At 41.8% G+C, this 27,859-nt stretch overlaps 2 protein-coding genes across 6 annotated transcripts in view; both read right to left on the bottom strand.

Annotated features, from left to right (window-relative positions):
- Nucleotides 1-19,973, bottom strand: part of lamb2l (laminin, beta 2-like) — a 53,504-nt gene extending 33,531 nt beyond the window's left edge. The window contains exons 1-4 of one of the 4 annotated variants that reach the window (XM_036988209.2): nt 19,770-19,954; nt 19,443-19,537; nt 15,482-15,626; nt 5,451-5,522 (exon numbers count right to left, since the gene is read on the bottom strand). In XM_036988209.2, the coding sequence (XP_036844104.1) occupies nt 5,451-5,514 (64 nt within the window). In that variant the 5' untranslated portion in view covers nt 5,515-5,522; nt 15,482-15,626; nt 19,443-19,537; nt 19,770-19,954. Of the gene's footprint in view, nt 1-5,450; nt 5,523-8,008; nt 8,167-15,481; nt 15,627-19,442; nt 19,732-19,769 lie in introns of those variants that run through there. The other 3 variants (XM_036988208.2, XM_090184475.1, XM_036988211.2) reach the window with 3 other exon arrangements.
- Nucleotides 19,974-21,282: 1,309 nt separating this feature from the next.
- Nucleotides 21,283-24,642, bottom strand: LOC149981263 (uncharacterized). Of its 2 annotated transcripts, XM_090184474.1 has the most exons (6): nt 24,526-24,642; nt 23,708-23,941; nt 23,276-23,395; nt 22,791-22,888; nt 22,135-22,232; nt 21,283-21,953 (listed from the first exon to the last, which is right to left on the bottom strand). In XM_090184474.1, the coding sequence occupies exons 3-6, from the start codon at nt 23,380-23,382 to the stop codon at nt 21,741-21,743; spliced, it is 516 nt and encodes a 171-aa protein (XP_090040600.1). In that variant the 5' UTR covers nt 23,383-23,395; nt 23,708-23,941; nt 24,526-24,642; the 3' UTR covers nt 21,283-21,740. The 2 variants fall into 2 exon arrangements, with proteins under 2 accessions (XP_090040600.1, XP_090040599.1); XM_090184473.1 differs by having other exon boundaries at nt 23,243-23,395; nt 23,708-24,640.
- Between the last annotated feature and the right edge of the window lie 3,217 nt (nt 24,643-27,859).

Below are 27,859 nucleotides of genomic sequence, written 5' to 3'. Positions count from 1 at the left end.
TTTGAATCTTTTAGTACCTGTGTTTCTAAAATGTGTCAAGACATCACATTACATGAATGGCTGTCTATAGTCCATCTCTCTGTAATAAACTTTTGTCTCCTTAATAACATATGAATATGTAAACAACTCATGAAACATCAACTCATTTTCTGTCGACTAAACATTCCCTTGTTTCTTCAATGTTAACTAATCTAACCTAAGGTGATAGACTGTCAGTCACCTTCATAGCTGCAGCGGGATTATTCTGCCACATTATGCAGGCTATGTGTTAATTACTGCACATACTCTCCATATCTGTCCGGTGGTTTGACCAATCTGCCACGAGAAGTCATTGGCACTGGAGTCTGTGGTGCTGTGACAGGAGGGGTGTCAGCATCTGAAACAAGTAAGTGCAACTCTGTGTCACACTCTGGGTGTTCCTCTCCACCTTTTGGAGAAGTCTCTGGAGCAGGGAGTACAGGAGGGGACTAAGCACACATCCTGGAGGGGCCCCCGTGTTAAGGCTCAGCGTGGCGGAAGTGTTATTTCCTACCCTCACCGGCTGGGGCCGTCCCGTCAGGAAGGTCCTAGCAAGATTTATTCTATGTGTCCATGTCTGTGTCCCATTTCTTGGAAGCGGTAACTCTAGCCTCCAAGACAGCTTCTACCCCCAAGCCATACAACTTTTAAATAGCCATAAGGCTGCTAAATAGTTCATTAATGGTTACCTGAACTATCTGCACTGACTCTATGCACACTCACAAGACTATATATACACACCATATACACAGTCACACACACACGAGACTGACACTCTCACACAAAACCCACACTCACATAACACACACACGCATACCAACAACACAAACACACATACACACACACTTTAACACTCATCATATGCTGCTGCTCTTTATTTTACTCTTATTATTATCTACCCTGATGCCTAGTCACTTTACTCTGCCTGCATGTACATATCTACCTCAAATTCCTCATTCACCTACCTGCACATTGATCTGGTACTGGTATTACCTGTTTATAGCTCAATTTTTGTGTTTTTTACTCCTCTTGTGTTACTATTTTTGTTTATTTTGTATATATATATTAATCTGCATCGTTGGGAAGGGCTTATTAGCAAGCATTTCACAGTTAAAGCTGCAATACGTAACTTTTTGGGAGACCCAACCAAATTCACATAGAAATGAGAGTTATAGATCTGTCATTCTCATTGAAAACAAGTCTACGTTAGATCTGTTCTACTTGTGCTATTTCTATGCTTCCCGGTCTTAAGTTAGTTTTTTTTAACGTATTTTAGTTTCAGTTTTGTACACCAACTTCAAACAGCTGAAAATACAATTATTTTTGGTTATGGAAAAAATATTTCACAGCGGTTTGATTATAATGATTATCTACACAATACTAGCTTGTTTTGTCACATAAACTGAAATTAGGCAAACGATTCGAATTTTAGCAACCAGGAAATATCTTTAAGTCGCCACCCTTTGTATTTGGTGCATGTGACAAATCAAATTTGATTTATTGATTTGGGGAAAGTGGTGCATCAGTCTGTATGTACAACTGCTGCAGGGCACAGAGACTGGGCTTTCTCTGCTTTCTCACACTGCTGGTAATGAAGTTGTGCTCTAATAGCCCTCCCTTTCTCTATCACCCCTTTCTTTCGAATATGGACACTAATGAGCTTTTCTTACTCTCACACCCTTGCTGTGCTCTCTCTTTTCTCTATGTAGTATACAACCACCAATTACTGACCTCTGTCTTCCTTCTCCTCCTCTTCTCCCTGTTATACCCTCCTCGCCTAGTCTCTCTTACTTCCACTTCCTTATAGCCTTGATTTTTGGCTGCATAAATATGGGATATGTTAAATAATATGTTAAATAATCTAACTTTAATTTCAGTGTGCTGTGCAATAGGATTCTCCAGGCCCCAGGGCTAAACTGTCTGATCTAATTCTTATCCAACCCACCCCTGGAGAGAGGCAACAAAAAAGCAGTGGTTCTGTTTGAGAAATAGAAGCTTGCCAGCTCACCTTGGCAAGCTTCTATTTCTCAAACAGAACCACTGGTTGGAAGGAAGGGAAAGTAGGAGAGACTAGGCAAGGAGGGTATAACAGGCGAGGAATTTACCACATTAGTCTCCGGCTTCATTAATAAGTGCATCGACGACGTAGTCCCCACAGTGACCGTACGTACATATCCTAACCAGAAGCCATGGATTAAAGGCAAAATCCACATTGAGCTAAAGGCTAGAGTGAAGCTTTCAAGGAGCGAGACACAAATCTGGAAGCTTATAAGAAATTCCGCAACGCCCTCTGAAGAACCATCATTTTTCAAGTAGACCACTTGAGTTCCTGTACCCAAGAACACCAAGGTAACCTTTCTAAGTGACTATCGCCCCGTAACACTAACATCTGTATCCCTGAAATGCATTGAAAGGCTGGTCATGGCTCACATCAACACCATCATCCCAGACACCCTGGACCCACTCCAATTTGCATACCGTCCCAACAGATCCACATATGATGCAATCACTATTGCACTCCACAATGCTCTTTCCCACCTGGACAAAAGGAACACCTAAGTGAGAATGCTGTTCATTGACTACAGCTCAGTGTTCAAAACCATAGTGCCCTACAAGCTCATCACTAAACTAAGTATCTGGGATTAATCACCTCCCTCTGCAATTGGGTACTGGACTTTCTGTTGGGCCGCCCCCAGGTGGTGAGGGTATGCAACAACACATTCACCACGCTGACACTCAACACAGGTGCTCTTCAGGGGGTGCGTGCTTAGCCCCTTCCTGTACTCCCTGTTCACCCACAACTGTGTGATCGCACACGACTCCAACACCATCATTAAGTTTTCTGACAAAACGACAGTGAAAGGCCTGATCACCGACAACAATGAGACAGCCTACAGGGAATCGATGGGGCTGTAGTGGGCACGATCGAGAGCTTCAAGTTCCTCGGTGTCCACATCACTAAGGACCTTTCATGGTTCAAACACACCAACACAGTTGTGAAGAGGGCACAACCATGCCTCTTCCCCCTCAGGAGGCTGAAAAAATTTGCCATGGGCCCTCAGATCCTGAAAAACTTATACAGCTGCACCATCGAGAGCATCTTGAATGGTTGCATCACCGCTTGGTATGGCAACTGACTGGCATCCGACCACAAGGCGCTACAGAGGGTAGTGCGTACGGCCAATTACATCACTGAGGCCGAGCTCCCTGTCATCCAGGACCTTCATAACAGGCAGTGTCAAAGGAAGGCCCTAAAAATTGTCAAAGACTCTAGCCACCCAAGTCGGTCTGTTCCCTGTGCTACCGCACGGTAATTGGTACCAGAGAGCCAAGTCTGGGACAAAAAGGCTTCTGAACAGCTTCTACCCCAAAGCCATAACACTGCTGAACAGTTAATTAAACGGCTACCCAGAATTTCTGCTTTTCTCCCCCACCTACATGTACATAGTACTTCAATCAATCACCTAATCAAACCTACATGTACATATTACCTCAATTAATCACCCAACTACCTCGTAACCCAGTACACTGACTTGGTACCAGTACTCCTTGTATATAGCCTGTATATAGCCTTGTTATTGTTATTTTATTGTGTTACTATTTTCTGTTTATCTATTTGTAAATCTTCTACTTTTTAACTGCATTTTTGGGAAAGGGCTCGTAAGTAAGCATTTCACGTTAAAGTCTATACTTGTTGTATTCGGCGCATGTGACAAATAAAAGTGTCTTTGATTTGATTTGAAAGAACCACAAACACAGGGTTCTGAGCAAAGTAAGTTCAGACATTACACTGCAAAAATATACTGGGCTAAAAACAACCCAACCTTAACATGTGATAACCTGGGATGACATTTACTCTCCCGGGAAGCCAAAAAGGACTATCTTAATGGCTTACACAAGTGTACTAAGCCACGCCTCCATAACCCAGCATCAAAAACCCAGCATCAATATCCCAGCAGTTTTGTAAAGAAAACAACCCATAAGCGACCCAATGCCTGCAACCCAGCAACACAGAATTTCTTTGAGTGTAGTGTGACTGGAGGAGTGGAGACAACAGTGAGTTGTTGTGGCCTGTGGGACTCTTATGTATAGTACAAGGTCATCAAGGCCTGTTTCCAAAACCAGATGCCTCAAACTATTGTTGTCCTCCAGTGTGGGAGTCTACGGCATAATATGCCCATAGCTGATTCAGGTAAGTAAGCGTTGGAAAATGAGTATTTTCAATGGTCAATAAACTCATGAAATACAACATTCATCCTGGTGTTCAGGGTAAGCAGCTGATTCTGAGTGACAAACATCAACAATACATATTTCAACACTGAGAGTATTTGTGTACTCAGAGCGCTGTGGTTCTGGATGAGGGTGATGAGAGGACTGTAGTCAAGTAGCCCCTCTCTCTGGTGGACAGTTTCCCCTGTCTTTTGTGTGTACCTTTCGTCGGTGAGTAGAAAGCAGAGCCGCTCACACACAATACTGTTAATTGAACGTCTTCAGAGAGGGCGCAGCCATGTGTGTCAACAGTTAATGACAGAGGAGGGAAAACACGAGTGTGGATAATAAAAGAGTCAGGAGAGAGAAAGGGGAGCCATGTCTGTCTGTTGACAGGACCAATAATAACACAATGTCTGAGGGGCTGTTTAGAATCAAGGTCTATAGAGTTAATACACAGACATACAGGTGTAGAATCTTAATTTGATCACCCTGTTGCAGGGGAACTTTCCTGCAATGGAAAAACATTTTTATTTTGTTTATTTTGTAATGTTTTTTTTTTTTTTTTTTGGGGGGGGGGGACATTTAAATGTGTAGTGTATTTTAGGTTGAACTTTTTAATGCAGTGGGCTAAATCAGGGTCACACTGAGTGTGTCTTGGTAGTCTTAAACAAATCTACTTTGAAACAAAAGTATTCACCTCACACACATGGTTATGTGTATAAGACACCTGTACCCCATCAGATATAGATAGAGTTGAAATGTATTACATTTTGAGTTTGCATCTCAATATTACACTTCATATAGATCACATAAGACTGAAATAACAAAACCGTTTGACAAAGAAAAAAGATTATGTTTAATAATTATTTAATTATGAAAAATATTAATAAGATTCCTCCCATGAAGCCACTGGGTCATTTGACTGCAGGAAAGGGCAACAAAGGCTTCTGAAGTTGTTAATTTCCACTTTGAAATAACGACAAACGTACCAACCCTTACATAAATGTCCATAATGTCCATAATCCACATAATAATTGACATTTCCCGTTGCTGCAGGATTATTTTCCTGCTGTAGCAAACTGGCTCAAACTAAGATCCTACATCTATATTGTCTGCGATGTGTTGCTCATCTGCCACCAAGATAGATAATACATCACCTTAGAGACCTACTGTAATACAGTGTTTACAGAGAGCAGGATCAAACTGAAACTTCCACTCACCTAAAATAAATATGCCCAGATATGCAGCCATGGCGGATGTCAGTCGAATTTGACAGAAGGCCATCCGGAAGGCTGAAACACAGAGTAGGAGAGAGTATGTGTGAATAAGACAAAATAGACCTGGTCTTTTTGGTCTTCAATGTCATAATATCATAATTTTGCATCATAATACACAATGATCATCTATTGAAACGCTGGAGGGCCCAACAATTTATACCAATAAATCCATTAGGAAATGTGTGTATGTGCTGCTGACCCTAACACACTGGACCTCAGGGGGTCAGGGGTGCCTCTGTGACCGTGTCATGACACTGTGGAGAGAAAGGAGTTGTGTGTGCACAGTCTCCACAAACACAGCTCTAAGGACTGAATGTGACCGAGCATGTTCCCTACAGATCTGCGCGTGGGAACACAGATTACAGATGTCCAACTATTCTAATCTGACTTGGCTCAAACAAATTAAAGTTGTTGTCAAATAGTACTACATCCTACCAAGTGACAATAGTACAATTTCTAATACTTTTTTCAATATGCGTTAACATGGCAAATATTTTTTAAACATAATCCCACCAGCAATCCTTCAAACAAACCTTCAATACAGAACACTGTACATTTGCATCTGTAACAGATTAACATGTACTAGTAGTAAGGCCGAGGGATGCCGGTACCACACAGTGATGTCATATCCATTGTACAGGGATAGCTAACTCCCCGTGCTGCTGTTCTCATATGGCCAATGACCAAACCTGCATGACTCCTCTATAATGCAGAATAACAAGAGGAAAATGTTACAATCCCAATAAAATAAAAAACTCTGCAGTGTTACAATCCCAATAAACTCAGCAAGCTGAGTATTGACAAGTAGAGCGGGGAAAAGTCAAAGAAAACAACAAGCGGCTATTGCACTGCGGAGTTCCCTATCACTGCTTGGTTCCCTACCTACTGCAGCCTGGGGACAGAGGGGCTGGGGGCTGGCTGGCTGGTGGGTCTCTCTGTGGGTATAAACCCTTGAGAGGATCAGGGCCCCTCACTGCAGCCACTCCACTCTGCTGAAGAGTGTCCAACACTGGGACAGGACAGCTCTGCATCATAATGCCACTACCACAGTTTCCCACCAACATAAAACAACCACAGGGAGAACAGTTAAAAGCAAATTAAGTGATTTTAACACAGCAGACAGTTTTCCACAGAAACAAGACAACATGCCACAGAAACCTGCCAGTTTACCACAGAAACAAGACAACATGCCACAGAAACCTGACAGTTTACCACAGAAACAAGACAACATGCCACAGAAACCTGACAGTTTACCACAGAAACAAGACAACATGCCACAGAAACCTGACAGTTTACCACAGAAACAAGACAACATGCCACAGAAACCGGACAGTTTACCACAGAAACAAGACAACATGCCACAGAAACCTGACAGTTTACCACAGAAACAAGACAACATGCCACAGAAACCTGACAGTTTACCACAGAAACAAGACAACATGCCACAGAAACCTGACAGTTTACCACAGAAACAAGACAACATGCCACAGAAACCTGACAGTTTACCACAGAAACAAGACAACATGCCACAGAAACCTGACAGTTTACCACAGAAACAAGACAACATGCCACAGAAACCGGACAGTTTACCACAGAAACAAGACAACATGCCACAGAAACCTGACAGTTTACCACAGAAACAAGACAACATGCCACAGAAACCTGACAGTTTACCACAGAAACAGGACAACATGCCACAGAAACCTGACAGTTTACCACAGAAACAAGACAACATGCCACAGAAACCGGACAGTTTACCACAGAAACAAGACAACATGCCACAGAAACCTGACAGTTTACCAGACACACTTATCTACCGCAGAATGCCAATTCAGTATCTCACAAAGTTACATCTACCATAAAGTACAACAAATTCACCATAATGAAAATATAATAACATAAATCTCTGATATTATGTGTTTACAAAAATGGAGTGCCTGTATGCAAAAAAGACTCAAATATACTTTTTAAAAAAAAGTGCAACACACTAGCAGACCTGACAAAGTTCTCAAACCTTACTTCTGGGAATTACCAGGGACCTCACGAAACCATATTATCACGATACAGAGGTGCCGATACGATATGTATTGCGATTCGATACTGCGATTTTATTGAAATTTGATGTTCCAAGCATATTGCTCACTATATGCCTGCTGCAGAGAGACAAGAGAGACCATGAGAAAGTGTGTTTTGATTGATCGGTCCTGGAAATAAAAGAGCAAAAAATATTGTCTCACTATTTAAAAAAAGATGGAGAGCAAGCTATAGGATGAAAAATACAGCAGGTACAGCCGCGTAGCGCTACCTAGCAAAAACAAATTGGAGTCAAAGTATCAATATAATATCATCCAAAATAATATTGCGATATGTAACTGTGTCGATTTATTCCCCCATCACTATCAAACCTGTTCAGACAAACAATCCGACACAACATCTGTTAGGTCCAACTTCTGAAAAGTGTCTATACAGAGTAATAGCATAAATAAGATCTAAGTACTCACACAGCCACGCAAGTAAACTCAGTCCTCTCTGTGGTGAGAAGCTTTCTGCAGGCTGGTTCACTTTTAGTGTGCGTGTGTGTGTGTGTGTGTGTCTGTGCGCGCAGTGTGGACAGCGATTCTTATTCAAATTCAGCTGTCACTCTGAGAGCCACTGTGTGAAAGGGGAAATGGTCTCTAGGCAGGCGGAATGCACTGCCCCACTTTTTTGTGTGTGTGTGTGGGGTGGGGGGGGGGGGGGGTGGGGGGGGTTGAGTTGGGATGGAGGGGAGGAAGGAGGGAAGGAGAGAGGGAGGGGTTGGGGCGCTGTGTTGGCTGTCCCTGGGCCGTCGGTGCAGGGACACCCCCTCCCATCCAAACTGACCACCAGAGAGACGACACAGGACCTCGGGTCCAGGGAAAAATAACCTGCTGAGTTTGTGGCATAAGTACTTCCTGTTGCAGACAGGGTTGTCCCTGTGCACTACACGACATAGGAATTACAGCTTAACTAACTAAGAAGTTGAAATGAGGAGAGAAAATAAAAACATGCTCTATATTTTCATTGGATGAAATAAGAAGATACCCCACAACCTTGAAGGTTGAACTGTGTTACTTTAGCACAATGTGGCACAACAACTTTAAGTTGATACAGTAAGTCTCGATCAATAGGACATACAGTAGTTGACTAAACTCTGACAAAGTCAGAGAAACTGTGGTTTCAATATAATGAAATCCTAGTTCCAGGTGGGAGGGACTCTCATATACCATGCCTAACCCTTTAACTGTCTCTTCTTCATAAACATGTTGGACATTAAATTACTATTACTAACAACTCAAATAAGAACTTCCAATATTTTTGTTAAACTTTATGTTTATTTGGGGACTAACAGAGCTCTACCAGGCTGTTGAGAAGTCAAAAGAGGGTCATACCAGCAATGCCATATTAGAATGGCAATTTGCATTATATTTTTGTTCTTCTCAATAATACTACAAAAATGACTTTAGGTCTGCTTCAGTGGCTTTTTTAGGTAGGTAAGCATCATTAAATGAGTAATTATGATAATTGTGCACATCCAAACATGAATATTCAATTACATTGAAATTAATATGTTTAGAGTATAGAGTGCAATGTCTATCAAAATGGTTTTCTTACATTTCAAATTATCCAGATTCTTCCACCATCTTTCCCACATATTCCGACTGCATTTTTAGATACTAAATTACAAAGTGCCGTCTTTAATTACTGTTATAGGCGTTCTTCTATAGGCAAACTTAAAGGCCCTTCTGAATATTGATTAAATGACTCCATGGGTCAATTTATGTCACCTAATATAGTGTGGTTTCAACAATTCAATCCTATTTTTCACCAAAATTATTTTTTATAGAAAATATACATACCATATTAGTTCACCATACTTGTCACTGACATATCAACCCCCCGGATGAGCACATTTAAAATATATATTTCTTTTAGCCTTTTTACATTTTAAATATTTATTTTCATATTTCTACTCTTCAAGGTCTCTACTAACAGGAAATGTGCAATATTTATCCATCACCAACTGAATTCCTGCCGTTTATCCAATATCTTTGGTGACTGATTTGGAGTTTTCTTACAGACCTCTGAGTGGGCAAAGTCAGAGTGCCACAACTCTGAACTGCAGCAAACCAAAACGATGGATACAAATTATGTTAATTGCTGCAGGAGGGCTGGGGGAGTTGACCAATCAATTTAAGGTGAAGATTTTTTTTCATATCTACTTCTAACTCCATTGCCAAACATGCTCTACCAGCCGGTTGAGGGCTAAAGCAGTGGTCACCAACCTTTTCTGAGTCAAGATCACTTTCTGAGTCCAAATGCAAGCTGAGATCAACCGCTCAGATTTGGTATTTTATATGAGTTAAAAAACATAAGTCTGTGCAAAATTACCCTTTTAAAAACAGTTCTGTGGCAATGAGGTTTGTGCAGTAGGCTAGGCTATAGGCCCAATACATTATCACCGCATATTAGCTTTACTTGAATTGCTCTGCCAATCCATTGTTGTTCGGACCATTAAAAAAATATACAGTGCCTTGCGAAAGTATTCGGCCCCCTTGAACTTTGCGACCTTTTGCCACATTTCAGGCTTCAAACATAAAAATATAAAACTGTATTTTTTTGTGAAGAATCAACAACAAGTGGGACACAATCATGAAGTGGAACGACATTTATTGGATATTTCAAACTTTTTTAACAAATCAAAAACTGAAAAATTGGGCGTGCAAAATTATTCAGCCCCCTTAAGTTAATACTTTGTAGCGCCACCTTTTGCTGCGATTACAGCTGTAAGTCGCTTGGGGTATGTCTCCATCAGTTTTGCACATTGAGAGACTGAAATGTTTTCCCATTCCTTCTTGCAAAACAGCTCGAGCTCAGTGAGGTTGGATGGAGAGCATTTGTGAACAGCAGTTTTCAGTTCTTTCCACAGATTCTCGATTGGATTCAGGTCTGGACTTTGACTTGGCCATTCTAACACCTGGATATGTTTATTTTTGAACCATTCCATTGTAGATTTTGCTTTATGTTTTGGATCATTGTCTTGTTGGAAGACAAATCTCCGTCCCAGTCTCAAGTCTTTTGCAGACTCCATCAGGTCTTCTTCCAGAATGGTCCTGTATTTGGCTCCATCCATCTTCCCATCAATTTTAACCATCTTCCCTGTCCCTGCTGAAGAAAAGCAGGCCCAAACCATGATGCTGCCACCACCATGTTTGACAGTGGGGATGGTGTGTTGCTTTTACGCCAAACATAACGTCTTGCATTGTTGCCAAAAAGTTCAATTTTGGTTTCATCTGACCAGAGCACCTTCTTCCACATATTTGGTGTGTCTCCCAGGTGGCTTGTGGCAAACTTTAAACAACACTTTTTATGGATATCTTTAAGAAATGGCTTTCTTCTTGCCACTCTTCCATAAAGGCCAGATTTGTGCAATATACAACTGATTGTTGTCCTATGGACAGAGTCTCCCACCTCAGCTGTAGATCTCTGCAGTTCATCCAGAGTGATCATGGGTCTGGGTAGATTTGCAAGACCACTGCAAATCTACCAAGACCTGGCCGTTCCTCTAAACTTTCAGCTCATACAAGGAGAAGACTGATCAGAGATGCAGCCAAAAGGCCCATGATCACTCTGGATGAACTGCAGAGATCTACAGCTGAGGTGGGAGACTGATGGAGTCTGCAAAAGACCTGAGACTGGGACGGAGATTTGTCTTCCAACAAGACAATGATCCAAAACATAAAGCAAAATCTACAATGGAATGGTTCAAAAATAAACATATCCAGGTGTTAGAATGGCCAAGTCAAAGTCCAGACCTGAATCCAATCGAGAATCTGTGGAAAGAACTGAAAACTGCTGTTCACAAATGCTCTCCATCCAACCTCACTGAGCTCGAGCTGTTTTGCAAGGAGGAATGGGAAAAAATGTCAGTCTCTCGATGTGCAAAACTGATAGAGACATACCCCAAGCGACTTACAGCTGTAATCGCAGCAAAAGGTGGCGCTACAAAGTATTAACTTAAGGGGGCTGAATAATTTTGCACGCCCAATTTTTCAGTTTTTGATTTGTTAAAAAAGTTTGAAATATCCGATAAATGTCGTTCCACTTCATGATTGTGTCCCACTTGTTGTTGATTCTTCACAAAAAAATACAGTTTTATATCTTTATGTTTGAAGCCTGAAATGTGGCAAAAGGTCGCAAAGTTCAAGGGGGCCGAATACTTTCGCAAGGCACTGTATAAACATTTTGAGGTAGACGATATGATCACACCGGTAATAGATCAGTTGTTGTATTACTTGTGAGGCACAGCTGAGTGAGCATACATTTAAAAAAAAAATGCTTTTTATTTGTATTTTACTGAGCTGATGGATGCCTGCGCATCTGATGGTCAGTCTCAGCGGAGGGTTAGAGCAGCAGACTGAGGGTCCGCCTCTCAACGTCCTCTGCTGACGCTGAGCAAAAAGGGACACTGTCTTCCAGCTGATGGCGAAACTGTAGTCGCACCGCACAAATCCATGTTGTTACTCCTATGAACAGAGAAGGTGAAATATTCCTCTGCTAATAATAACGGAGCAAGCCTATCGATACACTTTCCTACTCATTCATTACAGCTGAAGTGCTGGTTGCAGCACGAGTGGAAGTAGGGAAGAACAAACATGTTCATGACTTATAAAAGTGTTGAATAAAAAGTGCGGACAGCGCTGAGTAAGCACTTAAACATGAACTCACTGAGAACAACAGCAGCACATGGCTGTATTCATTGACAGTTGATCTCAAGTCATGGTTTTAAAAGTTTTGAAATCTCACAGTATCAACTTTGCTGCGATCAACTTTGATCGCGATCAACCTGTTGGTGACCACTGGGTTAAAGGGTTAAACCTTTGTATGAGATGGCAGTAAGGTTGTGTGTCAACCAGCCAAACCACAGAAACCACACAACGGAACAAAGCCGCCCTCACATTCACTGCTCTGTGGTTACATGACCTTTGACCCTCGCTATGAAAGGGCACTGAGATGGAGTCCAATGCGGGGCAACCGCAGCAGATTCAGAACCTGAGGAAAAGTGATTTTATAAGCATGTCGCTATGGTCTGATCTTGATCTTGCATGTGTTTTTTTTGTGCCAAAAAGTGGATGTGTGTGTGTGTTGACATTGAGAACATAATGGTAACCCGATCGAGTCCCAATCAAGACAGAGATGTCTATAGCTCACCTGTTTACAGACTAGTGGGGAGAGGATAACATAGCCAACTACATCCTCTCTGTGAATCAAAATGCCAATTCAATGGCTCCACAGAGGACCTCTCCACTTTGAATAAAAGAGCAATACATTACCTCATTCATCCTTCCGTCAAAATAGGTATTGAAAGACATCCATCCTAAGGGTGGTGGTGGTACGGTAAAGCACAGCGAACACACAGGTCAAAACCCCCTCAACACTATATTCTTTCTGCTAGCCTTTTATCCTGAACTTCCAAGAACATGTCCAGGCCTCTGGCCTAGACTACAGTAGAGTGAAAAACACGGAGGGTCTTAAAGTAACTGTCCAATTTTTCCAGATTTCTATGAAATATTGTCTATAATTAACTGCAATATGAGTGAAATAGTTTTCCTTCCAATTTTTTGTATTTTTTATGAAGTATGTTAAAAGGCAGCTCTTCTGTGTTAGCATGGTGTGGGCGTACCCCAACAACAGAATCCTGTGAGTCATTAAAAATATTCATGCGAGTAGACTGATTGGCCAGCTCGTCCTCCTCAGTTTTTAAGTGTTTTTTTTCTCAAATGTATGCTTTGAACAAAAATATGAGTCAACAGCATTATTTGGGTATGTTAACAGAATATGAACTTTAAAAAGTGACATTTTCACTGGACAGTTACTTTAAAACAAATCCAGATAATACTGTCATACTTCAGTTCAGTTCAGTATACTCAGTGCACGCGCACACACACACTGACACACACACATATTTTAATAGGAGGGAGACATGCGGTTGGAACAGTGCTCACCGCTATGCCTCCCCAGTAAAAGTCAGATGAAAGATAAAGTAACCTGGGGACACTAGACAAAATAATCCCTGGCTTTCATATCCTAGAACACAATAATGATAAGCCTTGCCGTGTGTGTGTGTGTGTGTGTGTGTGTGTGTGTGTGTGTGTGTGTGTGTGTGTGTGTGTGTGTGTGTGTGTGTGTGTGTGTGTGTGTGTGTGTGTGTGTGTGTGTGTGTGTGTGTGTGTGTGTGTGTGTCATGTAGACGGAATACCAGCTGTGTTTTCATGGACAAATAGTGCTTCAGAACAGTACTGAATGAAATGTACACATCATAATGAACTCGTTTCGATTGCAGCGGTGCATAGGCAACCATTCAATAACACATTTCTTTAAAGTTGCACTAAGCAGAAATCGCTCAGCCATTTCCTGGTTGCTAAAACCATAATAGTTATGTGACAAAATAAGCTAGAATCATTGTACCATCTAAACCGCTGTTAAATATATTTTCCATAAGCAAAAATATTGCATTTTCAGCTGTTTGAAGCTGTTGTACAAAACCAAAAGTAAAAAATGCAAAAACTAAACTTAAGAACAAGCGTAGAAATAGCGCACATAGAACAGATCTACTGCTTCAAATACTTGCTTTCAAGTAGAATGACAGACCTATAACTCACATTTCAGTGTGAATTTGGTCAGGTCGCCCAAAAAGTTACATTTTGCCACTTTAACTGTCCTGAGTCAATGTTCACTGCGACATAATTCAAAGAAAGGTTAACACCTAAAATAACTAATTATGTCAGTCGGACTTATTTCTTATTAACTGACCATCTCGATAAATGTGAAAGATGATCCATTCTGTATACGGCCATCAGATCAAAAGTAAAAGGACAGGCAGAGGCAAAAGGAGTGACAGCAGGCCAAGTACGACAGAGCTTGGCAACATCAGGTTGCTGCTCACTCACTTTAGGTCATGATGGAAGAGTCTCTCTCTTTATAAAGGCACGTGACTCAGCGTGGCAACCTTCACAGACAACATGGTCCAAATTCAACGCTGAAACAACGTCAATGAAACATTAACAGTAAAGGAGTAAAATGGTAAGTGATTTGGATCAGTGTTTAGTCTCTGGATGACCCTCACGACATTTAAACCCCTTTCCAGAGCTGACCTGAGACCTGCTATCTATCACTAACCCAAATATACTGCTGTGAGTCCTTGAACAAACTAGTAGCCTACAGATTGTATGTCATTGTTAACCTGTTTGTACTTAATGCACTTTGACTCTTTGTACTGTAAGTAAAACTATGACCAATAACCTGTCTAGATTTTCCCTGATCAAATAGACCTCTCCATACAGTACGGCTGGGAAGGAGACAGACCACCCAAAAGAGACATCCCCAACAGAAGGAATCAGTATAGCTATGTAATGATTAAAACCCCACTTCAAATACTTTATAATCCCCTGAGAACTTCAAACATACACTACTGGAAACACAGGAGCCTCTTCCCTGACAAACTACATGACATAATCATATACCGTCTGCATGGCAACTTCTGTTGTGTCTTCAACAGGGTTACGATTAGAGCTGCGATTGATATATGACGATTTTCCTTCCAGAAATAAAATAAAATCTCCAGGTTTAAATCCAGGATCATCTGAAATTGTCACGCTCTGACCATAGAGAGCCTTTGTTTCTCTATGGTATAGTAGGTCAGGGCGTGACTGGGGGGGTATTCTAGTTTATATTTTCTATGTGGGGTTCTAGTTTAGTCTTTCTATGTTGGTGATTTGTATGACTCCCAATTAAAATCATTGTTGATAATCGTTGTCTCTAACTGGGGATCATATTTAAGTAGCATTTTTCCCACCTGTGTTTGTGGGATATTGTTTATGTGTAGTTGCATGTTAGCACTCCATTGTCGTCACATTTTGTTTATTCTTTATTGATTTGTTGTGTGGTTCACTTACTTTAAATAAAAAAGATGTGGAACCCAGATCACGCTGCACGTTGGTCCGAGTATGCTTCCAACGATCGTGACAGAAATATCTTTGTCTGCCGATCTCCGCAGTAGCCAAATGGTCCCAAGTCTTCAATGATGCAGACAGAGTGTATCTGTATGACAGACATACAACAACTTGTTTGTGTCCTTCCATTCCCCTTAACGGTAATGATCTGTATCAGATCCAGCGTCTCAATGCAAGCTAACTAAGCCGCTGCAGGTAAAGACAAAACCACCACTACCACATACAGAATAAGTAATACAATATACAGGTAACTGCCAAAATAAAGGAAACACCAACATAAAGTGTCTTAAAAGGGTGTTGGTTCACCACAAGGCAGAACAGCTTCAATGCACCTTGGCATAGATTCTACAAGTGTCTGAGACTCTATTGGAGAGCAGCGACACCGTTCTTCCACGAGAAATTCCATAATTTGGTGTATTGTTGATAGTGGTGGAAAACACTGTCTCAGGCACCACTCCAGAATCTCCCATAAGTGTTCAATTGGGTTGAGATCTGGTTACTGAGACGGCCATGGCATATGGTTTACATTGTTTTCATGCTCATCAAGCCATTCAGTGACCACTCGTGTCCTGCGGATGGGGGTATTGTCATCCTATGGGGGCATAGCCATTGTCCGGCCTTCGAGATCTCCACTTGGTCATTTTGTAAATTTTTATTAGATTATGTAACATGTGCCCATCTCATTGATATGAAAGGATTAAAGGTACACAAGTTGTTTATGAAATAGGTCACTGGAATTATTTATACGGCAACCGCGCGTCCTGTGTGTAATGGTCACATGGGCACGTGTTCCAACAGTTTCCAACATGTTTTTTTTAAATATTTTTTTTACTGTTGCCTAGGTTTTACCTTGAACCCATTTGTACGTACATCATCCTTTATGACCACATGTACCTCTGGGATTAATTCAAAAGTGAATTGATTAGTTTCCACACCCAATGGTCATGTGAGGTGAAATGTGTGCATTCTGGGACGTGAGCACTCATTCTGTTCGACCTGACGAAGATCCGTTTTGGATCGAAACGTGGTCAGTAAAGCAGTGAATTGGGAGCTTTAAACAGTATGCGGCCCTTCCTGATCTTTACAGGCGGCATAGCCACGGTAGACAAAATAATGGCCTGCCCAGCATTTTCATACATGACCCTAAGCATGATGGGATGTTAATTGCTTAATTAACTCAGGAACCACACCTGTGTGGAAGCACTTGCTTTCAATATACTTTGTATCCCTCATTTACTCAAGTGTTTCCGATAGTTTTGCCGTTACCTGTACATTCTCCTATCTCTTTGTAATAATTTGTTGAGCTATGGCTCATTACAATGATAAATATTCAAGACATTTTCAAAGATGTGCTCTGTGTCTGGGCTGAAGTTGAGGGCACTTTGGGGACATGTAGCTTAAAGACTACTGCCTCTGACTTTCTGTCAAATGGATTATAACCGAAGTTGGTGAATTCTAAGTGTATGCACAACGCCATGATGCATATCAGTTGTTCAGTCACCAAGAGAGAAGATAGTGAGACTTCATTTCCAGAACATCAGGGTGAGCATATGTGTATTATTCTATTCATTTGTCTTTATTCAGAGTTACCAGGAGAAGACAACGGCTTGGACAGCTTACATGGGAGACAGGCAGTGTATTTTGACAGCTCCTTCACAAAGGGGTGTGGCCGCAAGTTTGAATGGTTTCCTGTTATTAGTGAGATATATTTCAGACGCAATCAGCCATTTCCCTGGAGATTAGAATCAGCTCAGATCATCAGAGGATGTGCATGTGCGTGCGTCTGTGCGAGCATGTGTGTGGGTGCGAGTGTGACTTTACTGATAATTAAATGGATTTCCTAAAGATCCCTTTATCAAAGAGTTAAGATGACATCTTCTGTGAAGACAGACTAGGCCTCAACTGTGAGTCATGTATTATTCCATCAGACAGCTTTAATCACATGGTTTTGCCAAGGGTACATTACATTATTTGACAGACAGGGGCTTATCTTCAATTATCTCTTTACATTGTAGCTGAACAGCTGTCTGGAGTCACACTGTAAGCCGAATCAAAGCCAGATGTAATTGAGAGACTAATCACTAATACAAGTCCCAAGTCCCATGTCAGGAGGAAACAAGGGGGTGATTTCAGTCAAGGAACATGATTAAGTTTGAATCACAACCCCAGAGAGAATCTCAAATATCAAAGACATATTGATACAGTGTTTTTGGGCTTTGGAAGGGGCCCCTCTCCAGACACTAGCTCCTCAGAGCAGAACAGGGCAACGGCTGAGGCAGCAGGTGCTGACGGGCTGGGATGAGAGATGAGGCTGACGCCCTCCCAGGGCTGCTTGGGGCCAAGACTTGCAGATCTCTTGAACCCCTTAGGTTAGTGACACACACAGCAGTGGAGCTAAATAACAACCAGGAGCTGATTAAACTTATACTAACTAAGCCCACAGACAGAGGCCATGGAAACCTTTCAGATGCTTAAACAGTTGCCTGGCTACCCAAACTCCTTGCTCCAACCAAACGCTACGCCACACCCATGGACGTTAGTGGCTTCTCTGCAACGAGTCTGTATCTGAGTACCTATCTGAAGATTTCCAGACGGGAAATTAATTTTAGACCGTATGATTGGTCCCAGAAACCGGGTTGAACCAGAGCCAGAACACACGTGGGTAAAGCAGCGTTTGAAAATTTGTCATTGGCTTTGATATTCTGATTGGTTAGAGATGATCCAATCGCTGATGACTTTGTTTTGTACAACACACCTCCTTTTGACATCACCACAAATGACTTCAATGATGGCTGTCTCGGACTGAAGTCTATAGCGAACGGTAGAGCTGCGGAACAATTCAGTTGGAGTCGTGAGGCAATCCAAACAGTGCCATTGATTGGGAACATTTGCAAATAAGTGCCAGCAGGGTCCACAAATCTAAGAGTGATGGTCAATTTTGTCCAACTCATGTTACAGTTAACAGACAAAAAAAAGTAAGAAGAATGTATAAGGGCTATTTTCCAGCTAAAGCCTCATGTCATAGAATAGTCCTACATATACATGGGGGATTCCCTAATCAATCTAAAAATCTTTACTGTGACTGAAAGTGATTGAACAGGAGGTCCCCCTTTCAATGTTCATTTGAGTAGCTTCCTAATCCCAGTGGAATGTGTGAAATGGTGTCCGTAATCTGCTCGCCCTGACCCTGTGGCCAGTGGAGTGGCAGAGGGCCATGCACAGCACAGAGCAGAGCTGCTCTGGTGTCAAGCAGTAATAAAACAGGACCAAGGTATGGTGTGAACCGAACAGCAAATATAAGGAAGAAGTTAGAAATGGGTATAGAGAAAGACCAAACTCCTGGAAAATTGTATACTTCAGTGAATGTTCATGAATGTCATTATTTGCATAACTACTGTAATTTTCCTTCCATTTTTATCTCAACTTGCCTTGTTCCCTGTACTAAAATCTCAGTCAGCAGACCAGGGGTTAGGACTGGGAGCTGGAGTGTTGGCCTATGATCTTCCTCCCTACCATATCTTTCGGTGACAATATTTGACCACAGATGATGAGATACCTCTGCAGCTCCTGATTGTCAATATCTGATTATCCATAGCAAGCTGAATCACTTTATGTGTTATGCTCTAAATTACAGGCTACCTAATATCCATCTGCATGAAAACTAGATGCAAACTATGGAAGTTATTACATTGATTATAATGAGTAGGATACAGTACCTCCCATAAATCAATAGCCTATTCTGTAAACTTCCTCAGGGTTCTACAAACACAGGTTCAGGATAAAAGGTCGCATAACAGCAGTTATTTATTACCGTCAACGACCGATAAGTGTTTGAGAAATAAAGAGGGCAGTGAGGTTTAATTCTACAGCTAAAACGAAAGGTAAAAATGTGCAGTAGTCTCACCTGCTCACCACTTTCTCTGATCCACTGTCTCTGCTTCCTAGCCCGCCTCGACCACCTGTATGAGTCCTGTGTACAGTTTGGTCTGCAGTCCAGTACTGCACAGAAAGGAGGAGGAGTAGAAACCAGCGTTTATCAAAGTGAATATATATATATATATGTAGGCCTACCCTACTGTACAAACAAGGTAGGTTTCTGTTAGGTATGGGCGCCACCCTGACGCTATACTGACTGGGCTACAGTACTACACCGTTCAACCCCCGACATCGACGTCTTTCAGTCAGGTATCAGGTAGGTTAAAGGCTGACGTTAAGACGACAGAAATGTTACCTTATCGTGCAGGACATCAAAGTTAAACTTGGACGAAGAAGAACAAAGGCTCGGTTTGTTTGATACACATTGCAATGCCCTAAACCTAGTTCATTATAATTTCCCGTAATAGTCACTTGCTCCTTTTCCCACCTGCCTCTCTCTGTCTGTAATCTTTCTACAAATATTAATTTCCCGCTCCTCCCCAATAACTCTGACCAGGACAGGTATCTGCCCAGTCGTTACAAATGTAGAATCAGAAATGGAAATAAGAGGGGGGGGTTGAACATGTTTCATTTCTTCATTTCCCGTGATAATTCTTAATAGTTAGGTTATGGGTCATTTCCTTTGTCAGAAATAATTTTGTATTTGCTTTTTTAGTGCCTCCATGTAAGCCTGTTGTAGGTACTGCAGCTGGGTATTTTGTTATGAGGAATATAAACATCTTTATAGAATGATGATGACAAAAGCCATCAACAAGCTCATTATCTGGTGCCAGCCAAATCTGACTGGGAGATAAACCTCAGAAAACAGACTTCTGCAGAGCACAGGAACAAGAGAGCAGTCTGTTGTTCAAGGGGCAGATGGGGGTGATATTGTGTGGGGATGGGTAGTGTGGTAAATCTGTTATGTAGTTTGCTGTTCATTACTGTATTGATTTATTGTATTAGGTTTGGAGTTGTCCCCATCACAGACAAATACAACTTAGGATCCATAACCAAGTCCTGCCCCAGCATACCTCACATTCCCTCCCACTTAAGAATTCCCTCATCATAACACCAACACGGTAGAGAGAGCTGTTAGAGCTAGCTGGACCAGGGATTGTTATAAATATACCTCCTCCTCCATTCCCCTCCACCCTAGGTGTAAAAATATGTTAATGTGACAGGTGAGGGCAAAGAATGGATTTATTGGTTTGGTTTGTGAGGGTCTATTAATTCATTGTTTTTTGAGGGTCAAATTGCTATTTTGGAGTAACGTGCATAACTCAGCTCCGTACATACAGTAGTCCGTAGGACTGCAAAATGTATTATATTTTGTATTATGTAGTGTATTTTTAGGATTTATGGGCACAGGGCTATATAGGTCTGAATTCCACACTTCCGTGAAGTCAGTGGCAGTATTGGCACAGTTAATAAATGATGGACGGACACCATCACACGCGCCCCTCTCCCACCACCCATCTTCCTTCCTGCTTCAGGGATGTCAAATTGTGGGGTTTGGGGCTGTAATTTCACAGAGCTGTACTCTTCCAGGTGATTGATGCATGGCAATGGTTAGGGAAAATTGACCACTGTAAAATCTAAAGTACCTTCTTGCTTTCATACTCATCGTGTTTGGCTGCAATCAGACGTTTATGTTTAGTGTGTTTATCATTTGGGCCTGCATACCACCAATCAGGAGCCTGGTATGGAGGCTCGTTGCCCTGAGAACCGGAGCAGTGAGTAGTAGGATTCAATGATGTGTCTATAACAGATGATTTGATTGATTGATAATACTTATTATTATTTTGGACATTGAATGATTCAATCAATTACACTTGCCACTTGTCACTTTTAATTACAAACTCACAAAATTATACACAGTTTCACAAATAAAATAATGACTATTTGTTGAAAACTATGAGTGGAAATTATAGAAATGCAATTTTTAAAGTACAGCTTGTCATATTAAAGTGAAAACTACCAGCATAAATTCAACTAAACATTCATCCTCTTAATCTGGGACTGCCCTCTTGTGGAAGATTTGTCCCAGCATTACACACAAATTCAAATTTCACTGACACAAATGGATTTTTGTTACAATACGAATAACACAGCATAAGCACATTTAATAGCACAAATATAAAAAGATACATGATACTCTGACCCAAGATTGGTCTCTACATCTGATTTAAATGATTTTCAATTCGCAAGGCTTTTGGAAGTACTTATAGTAGTTATATTACCAATAGTAATAGCTAATGCTTATTTAATAATGCTAGGTTTCCCTTCACCTGTTTATTTGTGAGATAGGTAGGTAACTATGTGGTCCCTCAAGCTCCTCCAGGTCATCTAGGAGCAGAGCTGGATGGTTGAGGGAGAGAACATGGGCAGAGTAAGCCTGGTGGAGCTGGGCCAGGTTGAACATATACCTGACCCCTGCCAGGTGCTGTAGGTGACCTCGCTCTCTCTGTACATCCTGGTTCACAGAGGCTTTCACCAACTGTGGACAAAGGGACAGGAAAGTGAAGTCATAGCTGTCTATGAGAAATATCAACCTCAAACATATTTTGTTCTGCATTTTTATCCCTGACTTTTGCTGACAATGTGACCCTGACCAGGAACCGCTCAGGGGCATTACTCATTAGTACTTATTAGCCAGTGTAATGAATAATTAGCCTGACCTGAAGAGACTCAGATTCCTCCTCCTCCTCAAGGTCTCTGAGTCGTCTGGTGGAGTGTTCTCTCAAGGTGTCCCACAGGGCCTCAGCACTCACCTCATCTGACACACAATCAATCAATCAAATGTATTTTAGAAAGCCCTTTTTATAGCTCTTTTTACATCAGAGCTTTAACGATCCCCAGCCTAAAACCCTAAAGTCCAAGCAATGCAGAGACAGAAGCACAGCGGCTAGCAAAAACTCCCTAGAAGCCAGGAACCTAGGAAGAAACCTAGAGAGGAACCAGGCTCTGAGGGTTGGTTCTTCTGGCTACACAACACAATAAATACATAACACAGAGGCACACTGGTCACATGAAAAGCTACATACAACACACTGCAAGACACTAGATGGCAATTAATACATTAGCAGTGGGAATTAGTCTGTTGAAACACTAGGCTGGATAATGGGACTTTTCAGAAAGGTGAAATGGTGGACCTCACAGTGCATGCTTAGCTGGGCTGTACCACTTCCTCCCGCTCCAGTTAGAACACACTTGAATGCCTTCTGGAAATGTTCCAACCAGTTGCACCACCAAAAAAGGGGACATTTGCACACATCATTTGCATACAACATTGTCACCTAAAAGGGAAGATGTACTTTTGTATTATAACAGTTACCTCCCATGTTCTTCATCAGTAGTGTGTACCAGGTGGGTGAGGAAGTGTGGACAGGAGATGGGTTGAGGAAGTACTCAGCTGTCTCCTTCCCGAACAGCCTACCGAGAGACAGCAGCTGATCAAACAAACACACACACAGTACATACACACACACACCATGCCCTCAGTATATCAACCCATACTTGCATCACACAAACAAACACTTCCGTCCAATTATATTGCCCACATTATATAAAAGAGCAGTGTTGTGGGGATTGTATGATACCCACAGAGATTAATTAATGCATTCTGAAAAAATACCCTGAGAAGACATACAATTCACACCCATAAACACTAATTCACTAATAATTATCTGTAAGTAAACAGATATAATTGGTACATTTAACATCCACACAGTATGCATATGGTTCCAATATACTGTATGTGCAGCATACAGATCTACACTCACTTACTTTAACCCAAAGAAACACACGAACATCCAGTACCTGTGCAGGTAGAGGCAGTAGTCCTGTTCAGTTCCAGCCCCAGTGTTTGGTTCAGATAGGCTGTGACTGCTCCCCAGAACATCTGTCTCAATACCCTCTGTGCTCATATCGACAGGGAAGCTGAACAGGCACAGGGATGGAGTCCTCAGTCAACACCATATTATTTGGTTGAAGGTATTAGTTATTTTCTGTCATTTCCAACTCATCTGTCTTCTATAATCTATACCCAGCGTAACAGCAACAAAGATAAACATCAAAGTCATCACACATCAGAGATCGTGCACTCCCTCATCTCTCCCGTCTACAGGAAGAATTACACAATCAAATCCCTAGCTGTTCTGTCCTCATTTAAGACTGTGCTCATTATCACATGAAATAGAGAGGTGACAGGACCTCACCAATTCAAACAGATAGCTAATATGTAAAACCTACCTCTGTATTAGGTGATGAAAGCTGCTGTGCGGGGCCGTGTGTGTGTGTGCGCAGTTTCCTGCTGGGCTGTTTTCAACTAAACAGAGAAACGCCTCTGTTTCACATCAGTGGTCAGTGTAGAGACACTGCATCTCTCAGCAGCTCCACAGGGCCCTGTTACTCTAGGGGCAGCGGGGTGTTGTTACGCCCACAGAGAGGTGATGGTTGCCAGGCTGCGGGGAGCACCTAATTCCCCTTGTTGGAAGAGAATACAAAAGCTCTCCTGACTCTCAATCACTCTCTCACTGTCTCACATCCTGTCAGATGGAGAGACCTCCATCTGACAGGATGTGTGTGTGTGTGTGTGTGTGTGTGTGTGTGTGTGTGTGTGTGTGTGTGTGTGTGTGTGTGTGTGTGTGTCTGTTCCAGTCTAATTATTAACCAAGACTGCGCGCCCAAACTCGCCCTGTTAATCCCAAACCAATCACTAGTCAAAAGGTAACAGAATAGATACATTAGTGAGAGACGACAAGAGAGGGGGTGAGAAAGTCATCTTACATTACGGGCTGAGTAAGACAGAAAGCCTGATTGGAAGAAAAACACGACAAGCAGTGAATACCATAATTAAATAAATTCAGAAACAGAAAGAAAGTAAGAAACCACTAGTCAGATTTGTCACACAAGTAGCATACAGACTATCACATGCAAACACTCTGCTTTGATCCACTCCATTTTCCCCATGCCAAAATTGTTGTGGCATTAAATGTAACCGTTTCAACTAAATGTTAGACCAGTAATGACATATCTCTGCCCCTCTATAAATAAATTAAAACATCTACCTAGCCCTAGGCAGTGTTGCCATAAAATGAGATTCTGGAGATAGCTGGAACAGTTTGATGGCTGAGGTCTCCCTTTCTCTCTGTGTTGACTAAGAGGTGCCATGCCCCTTCAACATAACTGATTTAAAATGGTGCTAGAAAGCCCCAGTCCACTCTGAACACCAGAGGAAATCAGTCATGCTGGAAAACGGCAAAGGTCGCAGATCCCAGGCAGCATCTGTCACATCCCTGGAAAGTGGAAACAGAAGGCCAAATAAAGGCCAGCAATAGTCTAAACAAAAATGTGACTATATAGTCGGTAAAGAAACGTATGCCCATATAATAGTGTCTTACAATGAACTGTGTAGATGTTTGATGATCATGATGTTTGTATTACCAATAGAGAGGATTTAGGCAAATGAGGATACCTAGTTAGTCGTACAACTAAACGCATTCAACTGAAATGTGTCTTCCGCATTTAACCCAAACCCTTTGAATCAGAGAGGTGCTGGCAGATGCATTTCTCTCAATGTTATGTCCTATAATTAACGATACTTTCCTCATTAATATTAAGTCATTTTGGCTTGGCTAATCTATCAGTGGCATTTCCCTCCAAAATATAGGCTGATTGTGGGGCCTTCCGTACCCCTGCAGTAGCCCCCCGTCATGGGGGGGTCAGAGGACGCTGCACCATGTCATAACAGGTTAGCCACGGGCTGCTGCAGCTCAAAGCAGGGACCCTGCAAGAGAACACGACCGTGAAGAGGAACACACACACCATCACATACAGTATATATTCATTATCTTTCCCTCTGGTAATGACATGTAGAAACCAAGGGTATCCATGTAGGTGAACAAGGAGGATTCATTCCGGAAGGATGCAAACAATGAGAGATCTGAGGCTGGAGAAAATCTAAAGAAATCTATGGGGCTCATTATTCTCACATAAAATATAATTATGTCTTGATCAATCACTCAACTAGTTCATTCTGATTTCATTCTCAATCTTCACCTGTGCTCATATTAATGGGTATTCACAGGCAGTGTCTCGCCCCCTAATAACATGCCCCACCACTGCCCCACCCTGCGGAGCGTTCTCATCTCCACGTGGTGACAAAGACAGGTTGTGATGGGGGAGGGCAGGAGATCTAGGGCAGTGGTCTCAAATTATAACGCCCTGGCTATCAGCATGTCTAGCATAGCATAGTGCACAGTATATCATTAGGACAAACCCATTTAAAGTGACCATCAAGACTTGATTATTACTGTTATTTAGCCAGTAGCTATCACATATTTAACAAAATGATGCAAAAGTAGGCTACATTTTTCATAATAATTGCACATAGATTGAAGGCTGCTAGGACAAAACAACTGAGAAAATTCTGACAACCTAGTAATTACACACCATAGATATTTCAGTCAAAACAGATCTCTCCTCTTATGCTGTCAGAAATAATGGCACGAGCAGGGCCTGTAATGGTTATTTAGTCTTTTTAATCCTTCATACAGGGTATATTGGTCTACATCCTGTTCTGTGCTATTTAATCATTGAAAAGAAAAAATGTTACTTCGGTTACTCTAGGTCCATTAAAAAAAACTATTTGATTTGCACCCAAATGCTGTTGTTATACATTAGAAAAGTGAGTAATTGGACCGTGACGCTCGTCATTCTATCCTTGTTTCATATATCTATAGATGGAACATCATTTGTGAAACAGGGAGGGAGATCAATTTCAATTTGGCCTCCGTAACTTGTCCATCACACCTGTCCATCTCTCACAAGGAGCAGTGACCACCATGTGAGACCTTAGAGGACCTTCACTAAACACACCCCAGCCTTGGTTACTCTGATTAGTTTCATATATCTATAGTTATAATCATACCTTTAAGGTTCATCTCTCACAATAACCACCATGTGAGAATCCTCTAGAGGCCATGACTATAATCAAACAAACAAACCCTTGTAAGGAAGACAGTGGAGGAGTATTGATTCAAGGAAAGCAATCAACTCTAAAACAACAACACCCAGCTTCAGTTTCTCTCAGACAGCCACCTCCTGCCCAGTACAGAGTCCAACACCCTGCACAAAGCCGCAGCATGCCATGGCAACACACACTGTGCCACCCCTGTGACTCACACCCATTTCTTGCTGGCACACCGCTGGTATTGTTCTGAGAAAAGCCCCTGAATGGTGACCTAAAACTGAACTATCTAATGAACGGCACCTCTGTTTTAATATCCAGCTCACTGTAACTCTGTCAACGTGCTATGGCGAGAGGATATAGTCCTTGCCCATACTGTTACTCTTCTACATGGATGGACACCCATAGACTTCAATTACTAAATACAACCCCATTTTCATATTTCGCTAGAACTGGACATCCTAGAAGAGAGACATGTACTTACCCCTTGATGCAGTAGGCAGAGTGGTGGCGGTGGTGTCTGAGCTTTGTCTGGTGGCGTGGGCAGGGGGCACCCAGTGCTCCAGAACAGGGCCAATGCCAGGTCAAACCACTAAGCAGCTCTGACACAGTGACACAGAAACACTACACTAAAGGGAGAGGGAGGAGGGGGGGGGGGAGAGTTAACGAGAGGGACAATATAGAAAAGGACAGTAGAGAACATAGAAGAGATGAGGAAAACTAAAAACTAGTATTTGTGGGAAATTGTTTCAAAGGAGACAGATAGATGGATGAAAAAGGCGATGAAGGAGCGAGCTAAGCGACCAGGATCGTTAAAAGAGAGCATCAAATAGAGGGAGGAGAGTGAGTAGAGGAGGCAGGTCCATGCTGCCCCCCTTCACCTCACCACTGTACCCCTAAGTGCCCTAGTCCTACTATCACATGCAGGCTCTCTGTGAGGCTCCACCCACACAGCTTTAATTAACTCTCAAAATGAGGGTTTCTGAGAAACAATCCCTGTCTGCATCATGATGCCATGCTGCCATATTGCCTGTCACTACAGTAGGCCTACACATACAAGTGACGGACAAACATGTACACAAATAGATTAGACCCCCTCACACACACTACATTGTATATCTGTACTAATATACATGCATAACCTCACTATCTCTCACTTCCTTTAGTCACTTTCTTTACTAACACTCACCGTCAATGGTACATAATATATTGTGTCATTCCGGAGTCACTTTTATTGTAAATAAGAATAGAATATGTTTCTAAACACTTCTACATTCATGTGGATTCTACACTGAATAAAAATATAAATGCAACATGTAAAGTGTTGGTCCCATGTTCCATGAGCTGAAATAAAAGATCCCAGAAATGTTCCATATGCACAAGAAGCTTATTTCTCTTAAATTTAGTGCACACATTTGTTTACATCCCTGTTA

The sequence above is a fragment of the Oncorhynchus mykiss genome, chromosome 9 (genome assembly GCF_057628025.1).
Source record: "Oncorhynchus mykiss isolate SJ-2025 chromosome 9, ASM5762802v1, whole genome shotgun sequence".
Classification (NCBI taxonomy): Eukaryota; Metazoa; Chordata; class Actinopteri; order Salmoniformes; family Salmonidae; genus Oncorhynchus; species Oncorhynchus mykiss.
Note: the sequence above shows the minus strand (reverse complement) of the source record. Positions and strands in the feature narration are given on the sequence as shown.